At 44.9% G+C, this 22,324-nt stretch overlaps 1 protein-coding gene across 1 annotated transcript; it reads right to left on the minus strand.

The window, feature by feature from the left end:
* Positions 1-16,120: 16,120 nt before the first annotated feature.
* Positions 16,121-22,300, minus strand: LSM3 (LSM3 homolog, U6 small nuclear RNA and mRNA degradation associated). The gene is made up of 4 exons (XM_006273100.3): positions 22,203-22,300; positions 21,800-21,910; positions 16,902-16,997; positions 16,121-16,550 (listed from the first exon to the last, which is right to left on the minus strand). Exons 1-4 carry the CDS (start codon positions 22,221-22,223, stop codon positions 16,470-16,472), a joined length of 309 nt encoding a protein of 102 aa, XP_006273162.1. The 5' UTR covers positions 22,224-22,300; the 3' UTR covers positions 16,121-16,469.
* Positions 22,301-22,324: the final 24 nt, after the last annotated feature.

A 22,324-nucleotide genomic window follows, 5' to 3' on the forward strand; every position in this document is an offset into this window, starting at 1 on the left:
TAGCTACTTCTTGACAACTTGAACTTTACAATTGGATCAACTACTATAAACTCCCTGCAGAGAAAAGGAGTCAGATATTTATGACCATTTTTAAAGCAGTAGGCAAGTGTTTTCATTTATATTCTCAACTCTCCAATTTGATCTAACCTTCATTCCCTTCAAAATAAAATGTATTGCCTGCTAATTTGCCTGCTTCCATTTGTCAGAGGTGAAGCATTTGCCTTGTGATTTAAACAGAAATTGATGGTAGGTTTTGTTTAAAAACCACTTCAATTCCTGTAGTGTTTTATCTTGCCAAAGTCTCTCTGCCCTGGCTTCTTCCATGCTATCACTTCCTCTGTTCTATAGGAATAATGTTTGAGAGCTTATTGCTGCTGTGGAACCAAAAGGGACAGATAAAACAGTCATTTTGTAGGGCCTTAAAAAAAAATGTTAAAAAAATCACAATTTCGTAACTCTTCAGTAGACACAAGAAGAAGCCAAAATAATACAGAATGTGGTCTTCAGATATTTTAGTTCCTAATGGAAAGATTGAGGGAAGTATTTCTTGTTATTTATTCATACAATAGTTCTTTGAGGTAGTGAAATAATAAAATATAAAACATAATTACAAACACAGATTTACTTGACTTTACTTTGAGTATTGTGGAATCCAACATGAACACAACTTGGAGTCTAAAATACCTGAGCCTAGAGAATCCCAGAACGACAGATACTAAACCTGATAACGCGGCCCTTAAAGATAATATTTGATTGGGCTACTCTTACTGACAGAAACAGCACGGTGCACTGGTTAGGATAAGAACTGAGTTCTGTTCCCAGTAGGGCTGTGGAAAGCTTTGGGTGCTGATTCGATCTGAAGGAGATTTGGCAGTCGAATCGCTGAATCCGAATCAAATCAGGAGACCAATTAAAAGGCCTAAATCAATTTGAAGCTCTCCGAATCAATTCGGAAAGATTCGGACAGCTTCGGAGGTTTGGGCAGTCCCCGCTCGCCGCCGCAGGGAGCTGGGCCTGGACTCCGTGCTGGTATTAGGGGGCAAGGGGACCATGGGGGGACCCCTGCCAGGCCCCATTCCCTGCCTGCCCCCTCCAGCTCCACTAAGCACCCCCCCATGGGTGTCCTGCCCTCCCCAGCTCCTGGCTCTTTAGGGAAAAGAAAAAAAAAGCCCCCCCCCCCCCCAACCACCAGCTGCTGCAGCAGCCTCAGGACTTCTGGGGGCTCATGGCAGAGCCCCCCACACAGCACAGGGCAGTGGGGGGCAGAAGCCGGTGAGTGGGGGCTTTTTATTTTTACTTTTTAAAGAGCCAGGAGCTGGGCGGGTGGGCGGGCGTCGTGGCAATGGGAGGCAACAGCATTGTCCCCCAGCCTGGCAGCAGCTGGTGAGTGGGTAGCTTTAAAAAAAACTGGGAGCTGGGGCCAGGAGAGTGGGCAGGGGATGGGGGCTCAATGCAGTGCAGGGCAGCCGGGGGGGGGGGGACAGCAGGCATTGCGCACACGCTGGGCAGGAGCCAGTAAGTGCTGGGCTTTTTTTTTTTTTTCAAAGAGCCGGGAGCTGGGCCGGGTGAAGCAGCCATTGACAAAGCTGAGAGAGCGGGCAGGGGATGGGGCCGATTCGGAGATTCAGACGATTCGGCGGCGGCTGAATCTCTGAATCAGATTTGACTGAATCGATTCGGGCAGTGATTCAAATCACCAAATTAAATCGCTGTTCCCTGAATCGGCTGCATCCAAAATGAATACTAGCCGCTTCGTATAGGCCTAATTCCCAGGTCTGCTGACAACTGTCTGTGTGATCTTTGCTGAGACATTTAATCTCTATGTCTTATTTCCCTCATCTTTAAAAATGGAGATAATGTGAATTAGCTGTCTTCATAAAATGCTTATCAATAATATGTTGCTTCCCTCCTTAGTGTTATTATTCACATGAGAGACCTTCCTCTGCAAACCTCGTGCCATTCTCCTCTAGCACCCTTCTGAACAATTAAAAACTGAAGAGCAACCATTCCAAGGGACAAGGCGACCTTCAGTAAATGCTTTTACTGTCCTTATACGCTTCACCTACTACCAATCACTCCATCTATATCCCTAGAATAATATCATAGTAAAATGATAGGTGAGAGACAGTCTCAGGGCCTCTTGCCCCAAGCAAGGGTACAGCTTAGAAATTGTAAAAACCACACAGTACATCCATATGTCTTGAAAGAATATTTATTTGCAGGAAACCCCGGAGTGACCCCATGGAAACTAGCCCTTGCTTCGATAGCTTCAAACTCAAACCTCTCAAACTGTGCTGGTGGAAAATATTCAGATTAATTCCTCACATAAACAGCCAATTTATAAACACAAGCACCAGACTGAAGGGAACAGTAATACAACAGGGCTTCATGGAAAAGAGGTACTTGAGGCAAATTAGCCATTTACATCATATATTTTCACGCTCTGCTTGTAATATCTTGCTATAAGATTTTCTCAATTCTGTTGTAGCAAGTAATGGATAAATAAATCTGGATGGAATAAAAGCCTATCTGAAACTTCATCTCGGGCAAATGAACAGAATCTTCTTTTAAAACTTGAACATATTTGGTAATTTCTGCATTCTTTTGAAAAGAATCACAGTCCCTTAATGTCCTAGTGTAACAATGGGGGCGGGAGGGCAGGTGGTATCCATGATCAACTAAGTCATTTATTCTGTGAATACCAATGTTGTGAAAACCTTTAAAAACCTCTCTGCTGGTGTACTCATGGTGCTAAGGAGACAGAGGACTACTTGAGCGCATCCACCTCTGAACCTCAATACCTGAATAGATCTTGCTTGGAAACAACAACGGGGTAAGTGCATACCAGATGAAATGCATTTTCTCAAACGTAGCTGCAGAGAGCAAAGTCAACAAGAAATGCCACTCCAAAAGTACTCCCGTCTCATGGAAGCCAGATCTCTGAAATTTCCAAGCCAGGGGCTCAGAGCCTGCCCAACCACACAGATGCTCTTTGGAACTGGAACGCCAAAGGCTTTGGAGGTCCAGCCATCATAAGAGACAACTCGCTCCCTCTTCTGCCTTTTCACCACAGTATTGGAAAAAAACCGCAGAGGCAGTCTATTGGCTGAGAAGCAAGCAATTTCTAGCCTAACTCCATGTCTCCCCACTAAGTTAGATTGGAGCTTCAGGAATATAAGGCCAGTCTCATGGTCTAGGATTTCCTATGGCAGAGAATAAGAATTGCAGTCAGATTGAGAAAGCAGATGCATTTTACATATGTAGCTTAATGAAAGCTTCAATGATTTGCTTAATTTGACAGAACTTGGCTAACCATGATCCTCTCCCCATCAGGCATCATTTCATTTTTGATGTCAGTACAGTGTCTATGGAAAATCATCAAAATGCAGACATTTGTCAAGTGTGTACTGATGCCTGTGATTACCATTTCACTTCTTTTCTGCTCAAAAAGAGCAATAAACAACTGCATCAGTTGCAATAAAGAAAATACAGATGCTCCCAAACTTCCTAGCCCTTGGCTACACTGGAAAGAGCAAGAGGAAATTAGTTCAGTGCTTTTGTTTACTTTCACAAAGTCTCCTCTGCATTAATCAAATCAGACAGCCCTTTGTATGGGCTGGGGGAGAGGATTTGTGTCCCTTTCAGACAGAAATTAGAAAAACTTCAAGGTGATGTATTAGAGTAAAGGAGGGTAGGAAAGATACTAAACCAAGACTCAGAAGACCTGCTTTCTATATCAGGTGTGTCACTAACTGGCTGTAAAACATATGGCAAGTCCCTTTATTTCTTTGTGCTAGAGCTTCACCATCTGTAGAAGGAAAATGATGTTTGCCTCCTTTAACAAGCACTTTGATACCTGCACACAAACACCAGCGTGCAGAGATACATAAAAATCATTATGCTCTGTGCCTATCCAAACCACAGATCTCATAGCATTTTGCAAAGATTACAAATGTAATTAAGCCTAAAAGCCTTTTTGTGAGGCAGGTAAGGTTGTGAAATTCATTTTACCAATGGTGAATTTAAAGTACAAGACACATGCACAAAACCATAATGTGCCTTGTATGCTTGAAAAGATGCAGCTAGAAAGTCTCTTCCTTCACTGGTCCTTCCTTTTGTGTGACAAGACAAGGTATTTAGCAGAATTCACAGATTCCTTGGCATCTGACAGGGTTGCATCATGAGCACTTCTGCTGTGGTGACTAACTTGTGACATCTGGGCTGCGAACCATGCGCCTTAGTGCCTGTGCCACCTCCCAGCCCCCACTGTAACAGGTGAGACCGTACCTATAAGAAGCTGTTTTCTATATGAAAGCCACTCTGATGCACAGAAGGAACAACAACCCGACACAAAAAGGGCACATCTACGTGTGTTACTAATGCAACGCAATAAACTCTGGTGCAGTTTGCACCAGAGTTTATTGCTTCTGGAATAAACATGCGCCTGGGACTGCAGCTTACACATGCGCCTGGGACTGCAGCATGTTGAGCCAGGGCAGTGCGGCCCTGGCTGACAGGGAGTGCAGGGAGTCAGCCTGCTAGCCCAGAGCTGCTGTACCCCAGCTCAGTGTGCTGCAGAGCAGGGCTAGCTGGGGCACAAGGGTGCTGCAGAGCAGGGCTAGCTGGAAGGCAGCCCTGCACTGTAGCACCCTTGTGTCCCTGCAGTCCCTGGTCACAATATAGATGTGCGATGCAGAGGAGTAAAAAATTCTGCCATAGGCTAGTACTTGCATTGAGCAGTACTATCCTGGTTAATTAGCTTACTGAATGAAGCCTAATATTACCACACGTGTAGATGGTGATGCTTTGCGGAGAAGCTAATTAGTCAACTGCAGTAAAACGCATGGGTAGATGCCCCCAGCATCAGCCTGTCTTCTCATTTCACCTGTAGGGTGAACCTGAGGGCTGCGTGTATGCAAATGTAATGGTTTTCAGTTACAATGTGAAGACACATTTTAAAGGTACAGAACCCAGGCAAATAATTGCTAAAAGTCTTGCCAATAGCTGCTCCTGATATTAACTCTTAACCTACGGAACAGCCACTAGACAGCAATGTAACATTTAAACACTGAACTGCACCCTCAGGGCAATGGTGATCAACCACTATATTATACAAACTCTATTATGTTTAAATTTAAATATAATATCCTCTCTTGGATTGCACTTTCTCTCTTGACTTAATTAAGCAGCATGACAGTCAACTAAAATTCAGCTTGAAGGAATACATTACAACATTAAAAAACAAATCAATTAGCTCTCATGTGTATTAACTGACGACACCCCATTCCTTCCCTACAATTCGGTTATTCAGAGGAATGCAACAGCTGCACAGCTCATGGAAGGACTCATTTTACTTGGAAGCCCTAGAAGATCACAGGCCAGGATAAAAGCCGCAACAATTACCTGCTGCACAACATAAAAAGATGTTCCTTTAATTGTGCTTGAACTGCATCACCTCCATAACATCAGGAAAGAGCACATGAAGATAACAATTAATTGTCAAGAATGAATGTGGCAATCAGACTCATCCGATGCAGAAAGACGTTTGAACAAGATTTAGAGCATCCTCTGCAGCTGCAGTATGAAAGCTCTGGAGAAAGATCCCATACACAACTATGGCAACCATAAGCTTAATGCAGAGAACAATACGCCTCGCCTCATACATTAAAAAAGCAGGGGGGGGGGGTTTAAAGGAGATTGTTAGTACCTGTAAAGTCCTGGTTTTTTGCCAGAGTTTCTCTAAATTTTCTATAGAGCACATTGGGAAAAGATTACGTGATTCATTTAAAACAGTTGCAACACAGGCATTTCATGCTGATCGGCATTGACCAATGTGATCCAACAGACGCATATTTAAGGTAATAATCTGTGAGAAATGATTTTATGGAGACCGTTGCTCAAAGCAGTTCACAAAATGAAATGAAAGGAAATGAGAATGTAATACAGCAAGAAAAGTATCTCAACTGTAAGCTCCATTAGACAAGGAAACAGAACAATGGACCCCTTAACACACTACACTTTTGGCAGCAAAAGATCTGGCACTCTTTTGTCTCCAAACTGGAGATCCATCAAAAGAATTACTGCCCCTGCCCCTTTCTGCACTAGATGGGGGCTGTGACAAGGGAGCACTGACTTGCTTCTGAGAGACCGCGAAGGATGCAGGGCTGTGGAGGGGTCCTTTTAAATGAGGAGTTCTGTGCATAGCTTATGAGTATAGACACACCATAACATATTCAAATAAAGCAGAGAGCCCCATTGTTTGAATCATTTAAGCGGTCTGGATGGAGTGCTAGAGATTATGCTGTCAGAGTCATTCATGTATTGACAGGAGAATTGGATTATATAAATGAATAAAAATAAGCTTGCAAAGCATCGGGCTGTTATGGTATCAGCAGCACAAAGAATCACATTACTGAGAAAATACTAGTTTTAAACATATTGTAGAGACCCAGCTCGAATGGCTATACTGGGATGGGGCCCACATGTTGCACACTCAGCAGGTATCTCGCTCTCTTGTTTTCACATTTCTCCCACAACAAATTGGTATAACCAAAAAGGGGTATCAAGAGATGGTATCTGATGAAGAGAGTTTGGCGGAGACCAGCACGGGTCATGACATCTACAGGTCTTCTGTGGAGCTCCTCTTCCCCTACACCCCACCCCTTCCCATTTGGGTGTTCTTGTTGGTGCAGACACCCATTGACATTGGGCATCTGGGCCCGTTGTTCAGGCCAAGAAATCCATGATGGGAGGAAACTGTGTTGCCCAGAGTCAGCATGCCTTGGCTGAGTCCTCCAGTCTTTGCTGCAGTCCTGAGATCAATGGCTTGCAAAAAAACTAATAAACCAATATAACTTAAAGGGCTGTGTTTGTGCCTGCTTTATACCCTGCTTGGCCAAGGAAAGGCATCTCGGCCACCTTCCCTCAGGGCTTGCTTCCCCTTTATGAGTCCAGACTGAGTGGGCCGGTCCATCCCGGAGCCAAACCCTTGGGTAATGTAGGGCCAAGGATATCATAAAGCCCACAGTAGTCCATAAAGGTACCTGACGACCTGTGGCGGGGCACTGGTCAGGATTCTGTCGAGAGTCAGAGCAATCCTGATCCCTGGCTCCTGGTCTTTGGCTTCCATGGAGGAATGCTGGGTGACTCTTTGCCTGTGCTGGCATCCCCCCCTCCTGGGGTCAGACATAAGGAGTTCTGAGCTGGTCTGTGCCAATCCAGATCCATACTTGGCCCCACGCGCCCTGCTGATGCTGACAGGTGCAGAGAGCCCTGCTGACCCCGTGCCATAGGCAGTGCTACTTGTGCCAGCTGCCTGCCTTCCTCTCAGGCTGTGGCTTGTGCCCACGCGGGGTAGGATGCCAACCTTTACCCCACTTTGGGAGTGGAGCCTGGGGAATGTCTGCTGTGCACTGGCCGCCTGTCTGGCAGTGCAGCGGGGCATGCTGTTGTCAGGTGGGCTTGCCATTTCTCTGCGGGCTTGGCCAAGGGTTTGCCACCTGAAAAAGCGTGCAGGCAGCTATCGTTCCGGTAAGTACGGGACTCGGCCCAGCCCCTGCCACAGGTATCTTAGAATAAATGTCATCAACTTGGAGAAACAAGAAACACACAATTATTTAGGTGGCTTTAAAATTATCTGAGACAGGAAGACCATAAATCGATATATATATATAAACAAGGACACTTACAGATAAAGCTTTCTAGGCCAAAGCTTCAGGTGGTATAATTTAGGTTAGCTTAATGAAGGCAATATAGTTATACATTTTTCTAACACCAGGAGATCTGGCCCACTGGATAAATATTTCAAACTGCCTCAAAAATAAGTCAAGGTTTAATCCTCTTTTTCTTTCTTTTTTGTAGCTTATGGCTGTCAGTTACGTTAGTAAGTGCAAATACAGGTGTGTATTATGCAACTATAAAACCCTGTATGCACTTACAGTGAAATTCACCCTTTGAAATCACACACTGGGTTTTGATTCAACAATCTGTGCCCCTCCATACGTGATATGACACTGGGAAGTGTCAAGATAAGCCACCTGGAAAGTAAAGAGTAATTTTGCTTTAAAGAAATTATTTAGCTGATTAGTAATAAGTTTTTCCAAGGGCTTATATAGCACTTTTAAAAATGCTTGCTCTGTTCTTCACAGTCCCCATCCCAACTCAAGGCCACAAAAATTGTGAGGCTGGAAGGGACGACTTGGGTCACCCAGGCCAGTTCCACGATCTCACAGCCAGCAACATCACATGATCCCTTTCCTTGAAAGGGTCAAGGAGCTGTGCAAAACCTTTTACCTAGGTTTCCAAATTGTGGGTCCATCTCTCATTTTAAACACTCGGGTAACAAAAATTCACTTTGCAAGCAGGACTTTACAATTAAATCTCTTTCTTCTATTTGCTGTTGTTTTCCTCTCCAGGCCACATGATCTACGCTGCTTCTTTCATCCATTCTATTAAAAAATTCTGACTTGAACAGTCAACTTCGATTGTCTGTTTGACCTTTCTATTTGCCTTGTACATACTTAACACAAAAGAATGGGAAAGTAACATCCTGTTTAGAATCTTGGATCTCCACACCCTCAGCAATGAATCAGTAAACTTGGCATGAGTGCCTAGCATGTTAACAAGCCAGACGGACTTTCAGAACATGTCATCATCGATCCAAAAAGACAATACAGAACGTAAGTACACTTGCACTGAATCATGTCCTCCTCAATGCTCAAATTCTAATTACAGTTAGAAAGCTAAGGTTATCCCTGCTCCCCACAGGGGAAAAATAAAGGAAAGAAAAAGCCAGATTTTAGTGCTTATGAGAACAAGAAGAGCACTAAATGAAGAATAGTGTTGTAGAGATTTGCAGATTGCTCTGGTGCAGGTTTGAGTAGTTCCAAACATGCTGCTCTTTTGCAATTCCAACTCCAAGCCCTTGCAAAGCTGTGCCATTGCAAAGCACCTACTGAACTATACCAATCTTCCTAGTTTTCATGTCTCTCTTTCAGCCTTTGCAGGGAATACCAAGTCTGACAGAAAGCTAATGCGGTCCCTGTTTTCAAGAAGGGGAGGAAGGAAGATCCAGGCAACTATAGGCCAGTCAGTCTCACCTCCATCCTTGGTAAAGTCTTTGAAAAGATTATTAAGGCTCATATATGTGACAGCCCAGCAGGAAAAATTATGCTGAGGGGTACCCAGCATGGGTTTGTAGCAGGTAGATCATGCCTGACTAATCTAGTCTCTTTTTATGACCAGGTTACAAAACACCTGGACACAGGAGTTGGGGTAGATATCGTCTAGACTTCAGGAAGGCCTTCGATATGGTATCACACCCCATACTGGTGAACAAATTAAGAGGCTACGACTTGGATGACTACACAGTCCGGTGGGTGGCGAATTGGCTAGAGGGTCGTACCCAGAGAGTGATGGTGGATGGGTTGGTATTGACCGGAAGGGTGTGGGCAGTGGGGTCCCGCAGGGCTCGGTCCTTGGACCGAGACTCTTCAATGTCTTCATCAATGACTTGGATGAGGGAGTGAAGTGTACTCTGTCCAAGTTTGCGGATGATACAAAACTGTGGGGAGAAGTGGACAAACCAGAGGGCAGGGAACAACTACAAGCTGACCTGGACAGGTTGGACAAATGGGCAGAAAACAACAGAATGCAATTTAACAAGGAGAAATGCAAAGTGCTGCACCTAGGGAGGAAAAATGTCCAGCACACCTACTGCCTAGGAAATTACCTGCTCAGTAGCACGAAAGCAGAAAGGGATCTTGGAGGACTCCAAGATGAACATGAGTCGTCAGTGTAACGAAGTCATCAGCAAAGCTAACTGCACTTTGTCGTGCATCAGCAGATGCGTGACAAACAGAACCAAGGAGGTGATACTTCCCCTCTATCGGGCGCTGGTCAGACCTAAGTTGGAATACTGTGTCCAGTTTTGGGCGCCACACTTCAAGAGGGATGCAGATAACCTGGAGAGGGTCCAGAGAAGGGCCACTCGTATGGGTAAGGGCTTGCAGGCCAAGCCCTATGAGGAGAGGCTAGGGCACCTGGACCTCTTCAGCCTCCACAGGAGAAGGTTGAGGCACGACCTTGTGGCTGCCTATAAATTCATCATGGGGGCGCAGAAGGGAATTGGTGAGGCTCTACTCACCGAAGTGCCCCTGGGGGTTACAAGAAATAATGGCCACAAGCTAGCAGAGAGCAGATTTAGACTGGACATTAGGAAGAACTTCTTCACAGTTAGAGTGGCCAAAATCTGGAATGGGCTCCCAAGGGAGGTGGTGCTCTCCCCTACGCTGGGGATCTTCAAGAGGTCAGATAGGCATCTGGCTGGGGTCATCTGACCCCAGCACTCTTTCCTGCCTATGCAGGGGGTTGGACTCGATGATTTATTGAGGTCTCTTCTGACCCTAACATGTATGAATCTAACAGGCCCACCAGGACTCATACCAGGATGGATAAAAATCAACTATTTAAAAAAAAAAAAAAAAAAGATTTTGTATTTAATTGTATTTTTAAGATTTTTTTTAAACCCTATATATAGTTTGAATTTAAGATGTGTTAAAGCTGAAAGATATCATCACGGAATAGAGATGATAACTTCTAATTATATACTATTTGAGACAATATAGTAATGTAACTTTTTTAGAAAAGTTTTATAAATAGGCCATGGACTATATTAGGGGCCCAATTTTATGGGTTTCCCAGAGGTTCCTCTATAGATTAGTAAGGTTTAAAGAAAACCACTCTACCCAGTGAGACTCAGTGCTCAGTCTAGAAGATTCCATTAAGTTTCTCTGTGATGCTTAGTTTCAGTTCTCAAATTGTGGATTTGTGTCTCCAGAAATAACATCCTTGTTAACAGCAGCATACAGAGATAAGAGATAGCAGACCTGATTACCTACCCATCAGCCCTATTGTCTCTCTGCAAGTTTGTGTACACAGAGTCAAGCCCTTACCTCTCTCTAAAAGTGCAAAGTTTCAAGAAGTTAAACGAACAGAGGATTGTTGAGGGTGGAGTAGATCTGGGCAAGAAGGAAGAGTCTGGAGACAAAAGCTAGGAGGGAGGGACAGTAGTAACAAGAGAAACATTTTGAGCAGAATATTCCAGAAGTATTGAGGGATATGTTTGAGTGTAGCTTCTCCATTGATTTGAGATCTAGTGATGGAATGGTACGGTAGAAGGGAAAACCTATCATGGCAGCAGGCTTACCAAGCTGTAAAAGAGAGAAGAAATCAAAGATAAGAAGCAATCTAGAAGAAAGCCCCAAGCTAATATGTGGCTGCAGTGCTCTTTTGATGTCCTCCTAATACTGCATGGCAAAAATATCTTCCAAATATCCATGACTGATCTAGCGAATTGGAGATAGTTCACCTCCCAATGACTTCACAAGTATCTGCTTCAATTAGCTTTAGTAAATAAAATAACCAAATCATAATTCAGTTCTCTGATGTAGCTGCAAAATTAATCTGAAAAAATATCAAAATAAATCACCGCTTTAAAATGTATACAGTGTACCTTCTAAAAATGTAACCTACATCTATCTCTGAGTTGTGAATAACATGTATTATGGTTATATCAAACAACAAGGATGCATTTTTTGTAGAAAACAATGATTAAATTGAGGCTTCCTGACCAGTGATTTAAATCATGATTTAAATCTTATTTGATTTAAATCAAGCCCACCCCAACTAATACTACTTATAATTGCATCCTGTTTTGACAAGAGGGTGGTTAAGTAGGTAGAAGTACCTCATCTATAGCCTCTTTTTTCACCCACAATTCCAATGTTTAAAGCATAGTGGAGAACCAGATTCAACCTTAAATGCAGAATGATGAAAATGCTGGTCAACCAAAACTACTCGCAAATATATGGTCTGACCTAGGAATTACAAGCTCACTCATTGATGCAGCCTTTTTTCAAGCTCTTTCAGACAACTAGATTTAACCCAAGCCAACTCCATGAACTCAGAAGAAAATGGCAAAAATAACTGGAAATAACTGGGGTGTTTGCCTCTAGGGGCGTGCGAAATGGGCCATATTCGATTCAGATTCAGCCCGAAGCGGGGCACAGTGATTCTATTAGTTGATTCAGATCACAGTCCCGATTCAATTGGGCCGAATCCGAATCTGAAGATTCAATGCTGATTCGGAGAATCAGTGATTCATCCATAGACACAGCTTCAAAATGTTTTTTCTACATACCTCGAGGTACCAGGCGCAGCTCATGAATGCTGTGATGGTAGGATAGATGGAGCGTCCCACAGGAACATGGGGAGGCCCCCCGCATACTTGGCGATGGATCCAGAGGTGGACTGGAAGTGCTTCTGGTCCATTTCCAGGTCAACCCCCAAATGCGCTGGGGACCCCCCCCACGTTCCTCTGGGACTCTCCATTCACCCCAGCATCTCAGCATTCACAAGCTACCGTTCCAGGTATGTAGAAAAATCATTTAAAGCTGTGTCTATGTCCGAATCATTGAATCTCTCCGAATTGATTTGGAGGCTTCCGATTCAATTCAGAGATTAACGGGTCTCCCGATTCAATTTGGATTTGAAGATTTGGCTGCCGAATTGGGCCGAATCTCCCCTGAATCAAATCAGCAACTAAAGCTTTGCACAGCCCTATTTGCCAGTTAAATAGAACTAAAAGTATATAACAGGGGTCAGCAATGCCTGGCACACGTTGAGCATGGCACACGAGACCATTTTGCTCTGCACGCTACTGCCAGCCTGGGCTCTAGGAAGCTGCTGCCAGCCACGAAGCCCAGGTTGCTCCCAGCAAGCAGACTGGGATCCATGGTTGGCAGTAGCTACCCAGAGCCTGGGCTGGTTGCAGCCAGGAGGCTGCAAACATCTGCTCTGGGCTCCAGCATTAGCTCCATACAGGCGGGTGCATGTGTACCTCACAGCTGATGGGCGGGGAGGGGCAGGGGGCCTGAGGCAGTGCAACCTTGGCTTTTCTCCCGCTGTTGGCACAGAGCTGATGACTGGGCTCTGGAGCCTGGCACAGCTGTTTGTAGCCAGCCTGGGCTCTGGGCAGTTGCAGCAGGCAGCAAGCAGGCTACAAACACCTGCACCCGGCTTCACAGTCCCAGCATCAGCTCCATGCTGGCAGGAACTGCACATGGACCTCAGAGCGGATAGTGGGAGGGCTGTGCTGCCTCAGGCCCCATTTCCACCGTCCACTCCAAGGCACGCGTGCACCCACTGGTATGGAGCTGATGTCACCCTGGAGCAGATGTTTGCAGCCTCCTGGCTGCAACTGGCCCAAGCTCTGGATAGCTGCTGCCAACCACGGAGCCCAGTCTGCTTGCAGCAGGGCTTGCAGCTGCCCAGCCGCTTGCTGGGAGCAGCCTGGACTTTGCGGTTGGCAGCAGCTGAGCCTGCCTGCTCCCCCTCCACGTCCAGCATCTGGTTCTGTGTGTTTGTCTGCCTCTGTCTGGTTCTCTGTGTCTGTGTGCGCACACGTCTGGTTGTGGATGTGTGTGTGCATGTGTCTGTTCTGGTTCTCTGTGTTTGTGCATGTGGTTCTGTATGTGTGTGTGCCTGGAAAAGGAGAGCAGAGAGAGAACCTTTTTCTTTCTCGCTCTCCTCTTTCTCGTCTCTTTTTTTCCTCTCTCTCTCATTGCAACATGCTCAACAAAAAAGGAATACAGAACAACAAGGCAACATTCATGATGATTAAATATACTAATATGCAGTGCGTCCTGCCATGTACCCCCCACGCCCTCATTTTGTTTTTCTGGCATGCCGGCACTCCAGCACCTTCCAAGATAGACATTGCAAGTTTTTTGGCGCTCTGGCCAAAAAACATTGTCTGCCCTTGGTATATAGCCTCCAAAGCCTGGACTGTTTCTATAGCTGAGCTTTAACTACAATGGTAATTCTTTGCTGTAGTTCCTGTGCTGCCTTTGAAATAGCGTTCTGGAATCAGTGGGGTACGAAGGCGTATCTGGTACGTGCGTGTTTCTATACTGCTGATCTCCAAGGAGTATTCAACAGCAGCCAAGCTGTTTAACCACAGTTCCCTAAAATGCTGCCCTATTCCACCGATACTATTAGCAAAGCAGTTAGCCTGGGCTTCATGAAGTTTCATTTGACAAAATGCAAAGCAAATGTGCCAAACCAGCTTTCTTTAAAAAGTCAGGATTCTTCCATGGGCCAATGCATGTATGAAAGTAATTAAGACTGCCACTCACGGTGGTCCTAAATTAAAAACAAATGACTGATTTTATAAGTGCTAGACCTGCGACATTGCATACACTGCTGAGGGACAATGCAAACCATGCTTAAACCCAAGGGAATAGAGCGCCACCTAGTGCCTCATGGGAGTTAAAGATTCAAAGATCAATTTCAGGTTAGTCTACACCAGGAATGTCAAACTTAGCCCACAGGGCTTCTCATGGGTTGGATCCAGACCTGGGGGCAACAGGGCAAGCAGAAGTGAATGGAGGAGGCAGTAGGCTACATGGTGGCAGGGCGAGTGGGGCTGTGACAGCACAGCATTCACTCGTCCTCTACTGATAGCCATGTCCACTAGGGTACACAGATTCAGCAGCAGGCCCATTTGTTTTGATGCCCTTGCTCTACACAGATTTCACAGGCAGAGCTGTAGCTACATGGGGGGAGAAGTGGGGTGGGGGGAAAGGGAAGAGACAATGAATTAATAAATCTAAAGCTCATGCCATCTAAGAAGTGGAGTTTTTCTAGGGGTAAACAGTAGAAAGTGCTGCTCCTTGTTTGAAGCATCACACTAAGCAGAGTTGTAAGGAAAGGCAAAATTACATTATACCAAGAGAAGCTAGTTTTTAAACACTGAATAGTTAGCACACTTTAGCAATCTGCAGAAATGGAAACATGGTCAGCTTCAGTCGTTGTTCCCAAATATAATGCACATGAATGAGCACTGATCTTAATATAAAATGCAGAACGATCATATCATAGGTGAAAAATCTATAGACAAACACTTACCTGGAATGGTCTACACATGCACAAGCTCCTGAGGTCCCTTCCAGCCCCATTTTCTGAGTCAATGATGATTTTCTAACCACATTTCAGCCGAGATATTCCATTGAAACTACAGCTGTCTTTCCAAGTTTTCTTCTCCCTCTACTTCAAGGAGCATCTAGCATGGACATAACTTGGAATAGTTCTTGATTTTATATTTTTTTACTGGCACAAAAGGTAGTCTTCTGTCTTTTAAAAAATGTAAATCTAAAAACAGATTCTTCCATTTTTAGTACTCTTGCTGTGACTACATGAACAAGATGTCCTGTAGACCAGGAAGGGTGTTGTACTTCTAGGACAGTGTTACTCAAAACAGCAGCTTTCGTTGGCATGTTATGAACTAAACCTAAAAAGCTGGGTACTTAAGAGACAGGTCCAGTAATGAACAGCTCTATTCCAACTTCCAAAACCACGCTCATTAAAATGGGAAATACAGTCTAGACCACCCTTGGTATTTTATAACCCCACTTCTTATGCAATTAAGCACTCTATGCTCCAAACCTCAAAGGACATAGCCACTTCTCTTCCCAGACCACAAGAAAAATAAGAATCTTGCATAATATGCTATACACCACTTTCAGCCGCAGATACTATGATTCCCACATGTCAGCACTTGCCGGATCCTGCTAATGCAGAAATGATCCTATGTGCATTTTTAGTGTGCAAGACAGTGACTAACAGCTGTACCCAGCGGTCAACACAAACTGTTGATCTTTAGATGACAAATCTTATTTCTTTCCTTCCAGCAGCTTTGCTTATCTGTTAGTCTATTGGCATAGATACCATTAAGCTTTTATATCTCTGATTCTTTCAAGCTGCTTTTGGCTAGTATTTTCTACACCGTATGCCAGAAGACTATACTTTAGAAACCACATCCAATCTGCGCATAGCCAAAACAGACGTTTAAAAACCTGGGAACAAATCAACCATGACTGCAATACTGGAACTGCACTGCTCTTTAGACTCATAACTTGCAGTCTATACAAGTATTATAGGGGCAGCGTTGTAATATATATAAAAACATTAACACCCACCCCCTCCACACTTCATATTCAGTTGTAACATGCATGTACACTGGTTGATTTCTATATACAAAAATGAAACGTGACAAGTCAAATCCAAAAGATAAATCATATTTATTAGTTAAAAAAAAAAAAAAAAAAAAATCAAGACACTGCCATAGCCAAGACTGTGAACACTGATTTGAGTTATGGTTTTCAAATGTACTATGGAATAAGTAAAAGTAATTTGTACCATTTTCACTAGTAAAAAAAAAAACAAACAAAAAATAGGTCCCTTTCCCCCCTTCCCACCCCCCCCCCCCAAAAAACAACAACAAAAAAACCAAAACCACAAAATGATAATATCCTATAAAAATATAAACAGTTTGGAAGGGAAGTGTGAACTGAACAGGAACCATTCTCCCAATGCCTGAATCTGTCCAACATGGTAAATCCTCTGCAGTTTCAGCCAACCCTCAACGGAGGAGCTACAAGCACGACGCCATCACCTCTGACAAAGAGCATCGGAATATTCCTCTTGGTAGACTAAGAGGAAGAAAAGAAGAGCATGGTTTACATTTTTATCAGATGGGCTGTACAAACAATTAAATATAAATTCATAAGATGGACACAGAGTTCATGATAAACAAGTGTAATGGAAATAAATCTAAACTGAAAACTCTTTGCATGTGGAAAAGATCAATGTAAGCATCAAGCAACTTTGATGTTTTTTTCACTTTGATAACAATTTGCCCAAAGTGACTTTAAATGGAGTCCTTCACCAGTATAGTTTGCAAAAATCAATTTTCATCTCCTCAAATTTAAATTTAAATAAATGAAATATTCCACTTTACACTTGGTTATAATTAATAGTGAATACATTAAAAAAAGTCTTACTTTATAAATTTCTTCATACGTTTCTTCATCAATCTCTATTGTTGTTACAGTCTCTTCCACATCACCCAAAATCATATTTAAGTGTTGATCATAAGCCTGTAGGAAGGACACCAGTTTAAGGTAGTTTCCTTACTCTCTATACAGTACTTAATGCGAGAGGGGTGGGGTGGGGGGAATGGGGAAGGGAGAAGCATTGTGTTCCCAGCTGAAGTTCAAATACAAACAGAATGAAAAAAAGAAAAAAGAAAAAAAAACCCACAAAAAACTCACAAAGTATCTTTTCTAGAAGTATTTATGGCTGGATGCAAATAATGAATTAATTTAATATTGTTTTGACCATCATATACATCACAGTATTTTAAAAGCAAGATGGCGTTGATCCCTGCTATCCTAAAAAAATCCCAACAATTTAATTTCAGACACTAATGATGTTTCAACTACTGAACTCTTTCCACTGCAAAGCAGAAAGACACAAAACTCAGTAACACAATAACAAACCAACATGTTTATTCATGGAAGAATTCCTATAGCAAATAGGCTTATGCTTTCCAAAGGAACATCGAAAGGACTTAACAGTGACATTTCCTATTTGGTCATTATCAGTGGCAACGATCTGCACATTCAAAGGGAAAAGTAGAGGCAATGAAATGGTCTACACACAGACAACCCTAATAGTAACAACCGTTTTGACCACATTACAGCCTTTCCTAGGTCATTGTTACAGTTTCCAAAGTCCCAAATGAATTAAAGCCAGCTATCTCATCTCTTTGCTTCCCATAACTTTGCAAGGAACACTTTGATAGATGGAAACCAGATACAAATGTGTCATTAAGGGACAGATGAATACCAGTGAAAAAGCAAAAGAAATTTATGTAAGATTACACTAAGGCCCTATCCCACAAGTGCTTCCGGCACACCAAATGATTATAATATTTAGCTTTTACATAGCTCATCAATACATTTCAAACTGCTTTACAAAAGATGTCTGCATCATTACCTGCATTTCACATGTGAAAAACTGAAGCATAGAGGTCAAGTGACTTCCTCAAAACTACCTGGCTAATACCAACACCAGGAAAGGGAACCATGTTTCCTAAGTTCCTATCTAACACTTTATCTATCATGCTACGCTGCTTACAGGAAATTTACACTAGATTTCCCTAAACTGGTGGCTCTCAACTTTTCCAAGAGAGCACCAACTCCACAGTTCTTTTCTTTATTTTTTTATTTAATTTTTTTTTCAGATGAGGCAGGTTTTATCCTCAGTTGAAAACCACTACTGGTGTGCAACTTAGCATGGTGGTTCTCAACTGGGTACTGCTGCTGAAAGATAACTTCCCTGTGCACCTGCTGCACAGCCAGACCAAGAAAGGCTGTGGCATGCGTGCACACACCTTCTACACTGGTGTTCTCAAATAATCCTAAAGCAGACAGAAGAGCTGGCTTGTAGGCCTGTGCGAAGCGGCTAGTATTCACTTCAGATTCGTCTAACTTGGGGGACAGCGATTCGAATCACTGTCCTGAATCTGATTTGGAGACTCGGCTGCTGCCAAATCTCCAAATCACACAGGCCCCAACCCCCGCCTGCTCTTAATGGCTGCCCTGCCCACCCCAGCTCCCAGCACTTTGGAAAAAAAAAAAAAAATGAAGCCCCGACTCACTGTGTGCTGCTGGGTGGGGGGATCCCCACTGCCCCCCACTGCACGAGGGGCTCTGTCACAAGCCCCTCAACCTCCCCACATGGACCAGCTCCTGGCCCTTGAAGAAAAAAAACCCAAACAATAAAACCCTGGACTCACCAGGTGCTTCCCAGTGGAGTGAGATCCCCCTGCCCCGCACTGCCCTGTGCTGGGGGGGGGGGGGGACGGACGGCTCTGCGCAAGCTTGCTGCAGGAGATGGTGAGTCTGGGGGTTTATTTTTTTGATTTTTTTCTTAAAGGGCCAGAACTGGGGTGGGTAGAGCAGCTTGGGGGGGGGGGGGGGAAACAGGAGGGCTCGTGGCAGAACCCCCCCATGCAGCATGGGGCAGTGGGGGGCAGGAGGGATTGCCCCCCTGCTGAACAGCACCCAGCAAGTAGGGGCTTTTTTTTAAAAGCACTGGGAGATGGGGCTGGGGGGAGCAGGCAGGGGATGAGGCCTGGCAGGGGTCCCCCTATGGGTCCCCCCATCTTGTCCAGCCCCCACTCCCCCAGCCCCTACTTACCAGCATGGAGTCCAGGTCCAGATACCTGCTGCAGGGGGTGCGGACTGCCTGAATCACCGAACCTCTCTGAATCTTTTCTGAATTGATTCAGAGAGCTTCGAATAGATTTGGACCTTTTAATTGGTCCCGATTTGATTTGGATTCGGAGATTTGGCTACCGAATTGGGCCAAATCTCCTCTGAATCAAATCAGTACCCAAAACTTTGCGCAGCCCTATTGGATTGTGCTGCAGCCATTCTAGGTCTGCCACTGCACAATATCTCCCAGGAAGAGTCAGGTGGGACAGTGGAGCTGTCATGCATGCCTCTGATTTTTGGCATGTCAGGGGATTGAGGTTGGGGTTAACTGGGATGGGCTACAGCACAAGCTGACCCTGCTGTCTCCTTTACAGTTATTAGAGAACCCTAACGCAGGAAGGATGTGCACTACATGCAGGGCAGTTTTACTGGATCACTTGTTTACAGCACTCCCTGAAAAAAATCTCATGGCAGCCTGAGGAACTGTGCTATCCTGGTTGACAATCACTGCTCTGAATTATCACATTGTTAGAACATCTGGTATGGAAAGCAGGAGTAAGTTCTTTTGCAAAGGGGGGAAATATGCCACCTTTCAGATGTTTCTAATCACAAGATATGATTGTGCTGCGTGCCAGGTGCAAAAATTGCCATACAACTTTAAATCAGTGGGAAGCCAACTTTTTGGCTGAAGTGTCACATGGTAAGCCCACAAGGTTCCTTGGGTGAATTTGATATCTTTTATTAGACCAACCCAAATGGTAAGCCCTGCACCCTCCCAGTCCGTCACTCTAATTCCCTTCTTCTGCCTGCTCTACTTTCTGCCCTATCTGCCACCGTGTTCTCTTTTGCCTCCCTGATCTCCTGTGCCTCATAGATGCAGCGTATGCCACTTACAACATGCATGTCAAAAGACGCCGACCCCTAAATTAAGATCATAATTTAGTTTATGGTAACCTGCATGCAGCACTACAGACAAGTTCACCATTACAACAGAAATGAAGGCATCATCTGTCTCTAATACTACCTACTGAACCAGCCTTCACCAGCCTGCAGAATAGAAGACCAAGGGGAATTTGATAACAGCCTTCAAATACCCAAGTCATGACTATAGAAATGATGGAGATGGGGTTTCTCTGTAACTATAGGGGAAAGAGACTAGGTGCAATGACTTCAAACTACGGCAAGGGAAATTTAGGTTGGAGATTAGGAGGAACCTTCCGATTATGAGGGTGGTCAAGCATTGGAACAGGCTACCTAGAGAAGCTGTGGAATCTCTGTCCTTGGAAGTTTTTGAGAGAAAGTCGGAAAGGCACTTGGCTGGGATGGTTTAGTCAGGGGCAATCCTACCCTGAGCAGGGGCTGGACTAGACAACCTCAAGAGGTTCCTTGCAGCCCAACTGACCTCTGATCCCAAGTATTTCCACAGATCTGGATAATGGGATGGAGCTGGTGTCATCTGCATACTCAAGCTGCGGGGAGTAGTAGATATGCCGGAGGGTAGGGCTAGGATTCAGAGAGACCTTGACAAATTGGAGGATTGGACCAAAGTAAATCTCATGAAGTTCAATAAAGACAAGTGCAAAACCCTGCACTTAGAATGGAATAATCCTATGCACCAGGACAGGCTAGGGGCTGACTGGACAAGCAGCAGCTCTGCAAAAAAGGACCTGTGGGTTATAGCAGACAATAGGCTGAATATGAGCCAACAGCGTACCCTTGTTGAAAAGAATGCTAACATTAGTGGGAGCACTGCCAGCACATCAAGGGAAGTGATTATTCCCCTGTATTCAGCACTGGTAAGGCCACATGTGGAGTACTGTGTTCAGTTTTGGGCCCCCAATACAGAAAGGATACGGCCAAATCGGAGAGTCCAGTGGAGGGCAACAAAATGGACAGGGGGCCGGAGAGCATGATTTATAAGGAAAGGCTGAGGGAACTGGGCTTATTTAGTCTAGAGAAGAGAAGACTGAGAGGGGACTTAATAGCAGCATTCAATTCCCTGAAGGGTGGGACTGCAGAGGATGGAGCTGGACTGTTCTCAGTGGTGACACATGACAGAACAAGAAACAACGGGCATTTATACACATACTTTTTCATGCTGCCACGCACCACAGATCCAGTGCATCAGAGCAGATTAATCGACTTAATTAACTGAGTCTGCTCTGCACACGAGCTGATGCACACCGCACTGCGTCATCTGCAGTTGTATAAATGGCAAAATGCACACCAGCACGGAGGAAATGGCAGCGGCGTGCATTTGAATGAAAACACCTTTGATGTGTTTTAGTTCAAAAGTGGACCACCGCCATTTTCCACGCTCTGACGCGCACTTCACCACTTACCCAACCGCATGCATTGCAGCATCACGTGCTTTTCAAAGCGCCCGGCGCTGTGGCACATGCATGGGTAAAAATGCCCGACGGTTTCAAGTTGCAGCAAGGGAGATTTAGGTTGGATATTAGGAAAAAGTCCCTCACTAGGAGGGTAGTAAAGCACAGGAACAGATCACCAAGAGTTGTGGAAGCTCCAGCCTTGGAGGTTTTTAAGACCTGACTAGACAAAGCCTTGGCGGGGGTGATCTAGCTGAGGCTGGTCCTGCTTTGAGCAGGGGTTGGACTAGATGCGACCTCCTGAGCTCCCTTCCAACCCTTATTTACGATTCTGTGATCTTCGCTTACATGTAATCTCCCTCTGAGCTCTCGATCGTTCCTCATTTTCACGTAGATTCGCTCATCTAGACTGAGCCTGATGAGATCCAGCGGCTCCTCTACGGTATTGGTTGTCTGTTGCTGAGAAAAAAACGAGGCGGTTCCTATTACAAGCATGAAACCCCCTGGACGTTGCGTGTGCTAATCCCCGGGGCTCGCAGGCAGAGACAGGGCGAGGACACTGCTGTTGTGTCACAGACACCCCGATCAAGCCAGCGTCCACCAGAAGCGGCAACTTGAGCAAACGGGGCATAATCCCCCGAGGGCCTGGCAGCCTGCGCCCGCCCCACCAGCACTAGCGTCCCAGCGCTCAGGCCTCGCCAGCGCGGCCGAGACACGGATGACACGAGCCGGCTCGGGGAAAGCGCCTCACCTGGTCCACCTCGTCCGCCATCTTTCAAACGAACTCTCGCGAGATCCCACGAACCCGCCTTCCACATCCCGCGGGGCTGGGGGCGTGATGACGTCACGCGTCGCGCGAGGGGAGAGGGCGTG

Source organism: Alligator mississippiensis, chromosome 12, assembly GCF_030867095.1.
Source record: "Alligator mississippiensis isolate rAllMis1 chromosome 12, rAllMis1, whole genome shotgun sequence".
Taxonomy (NCBI): Eukaryota; Metazoa; Chordata; order Crocodylia; family Alligatoridae; genus Alligator; species Alligator mississippiensis.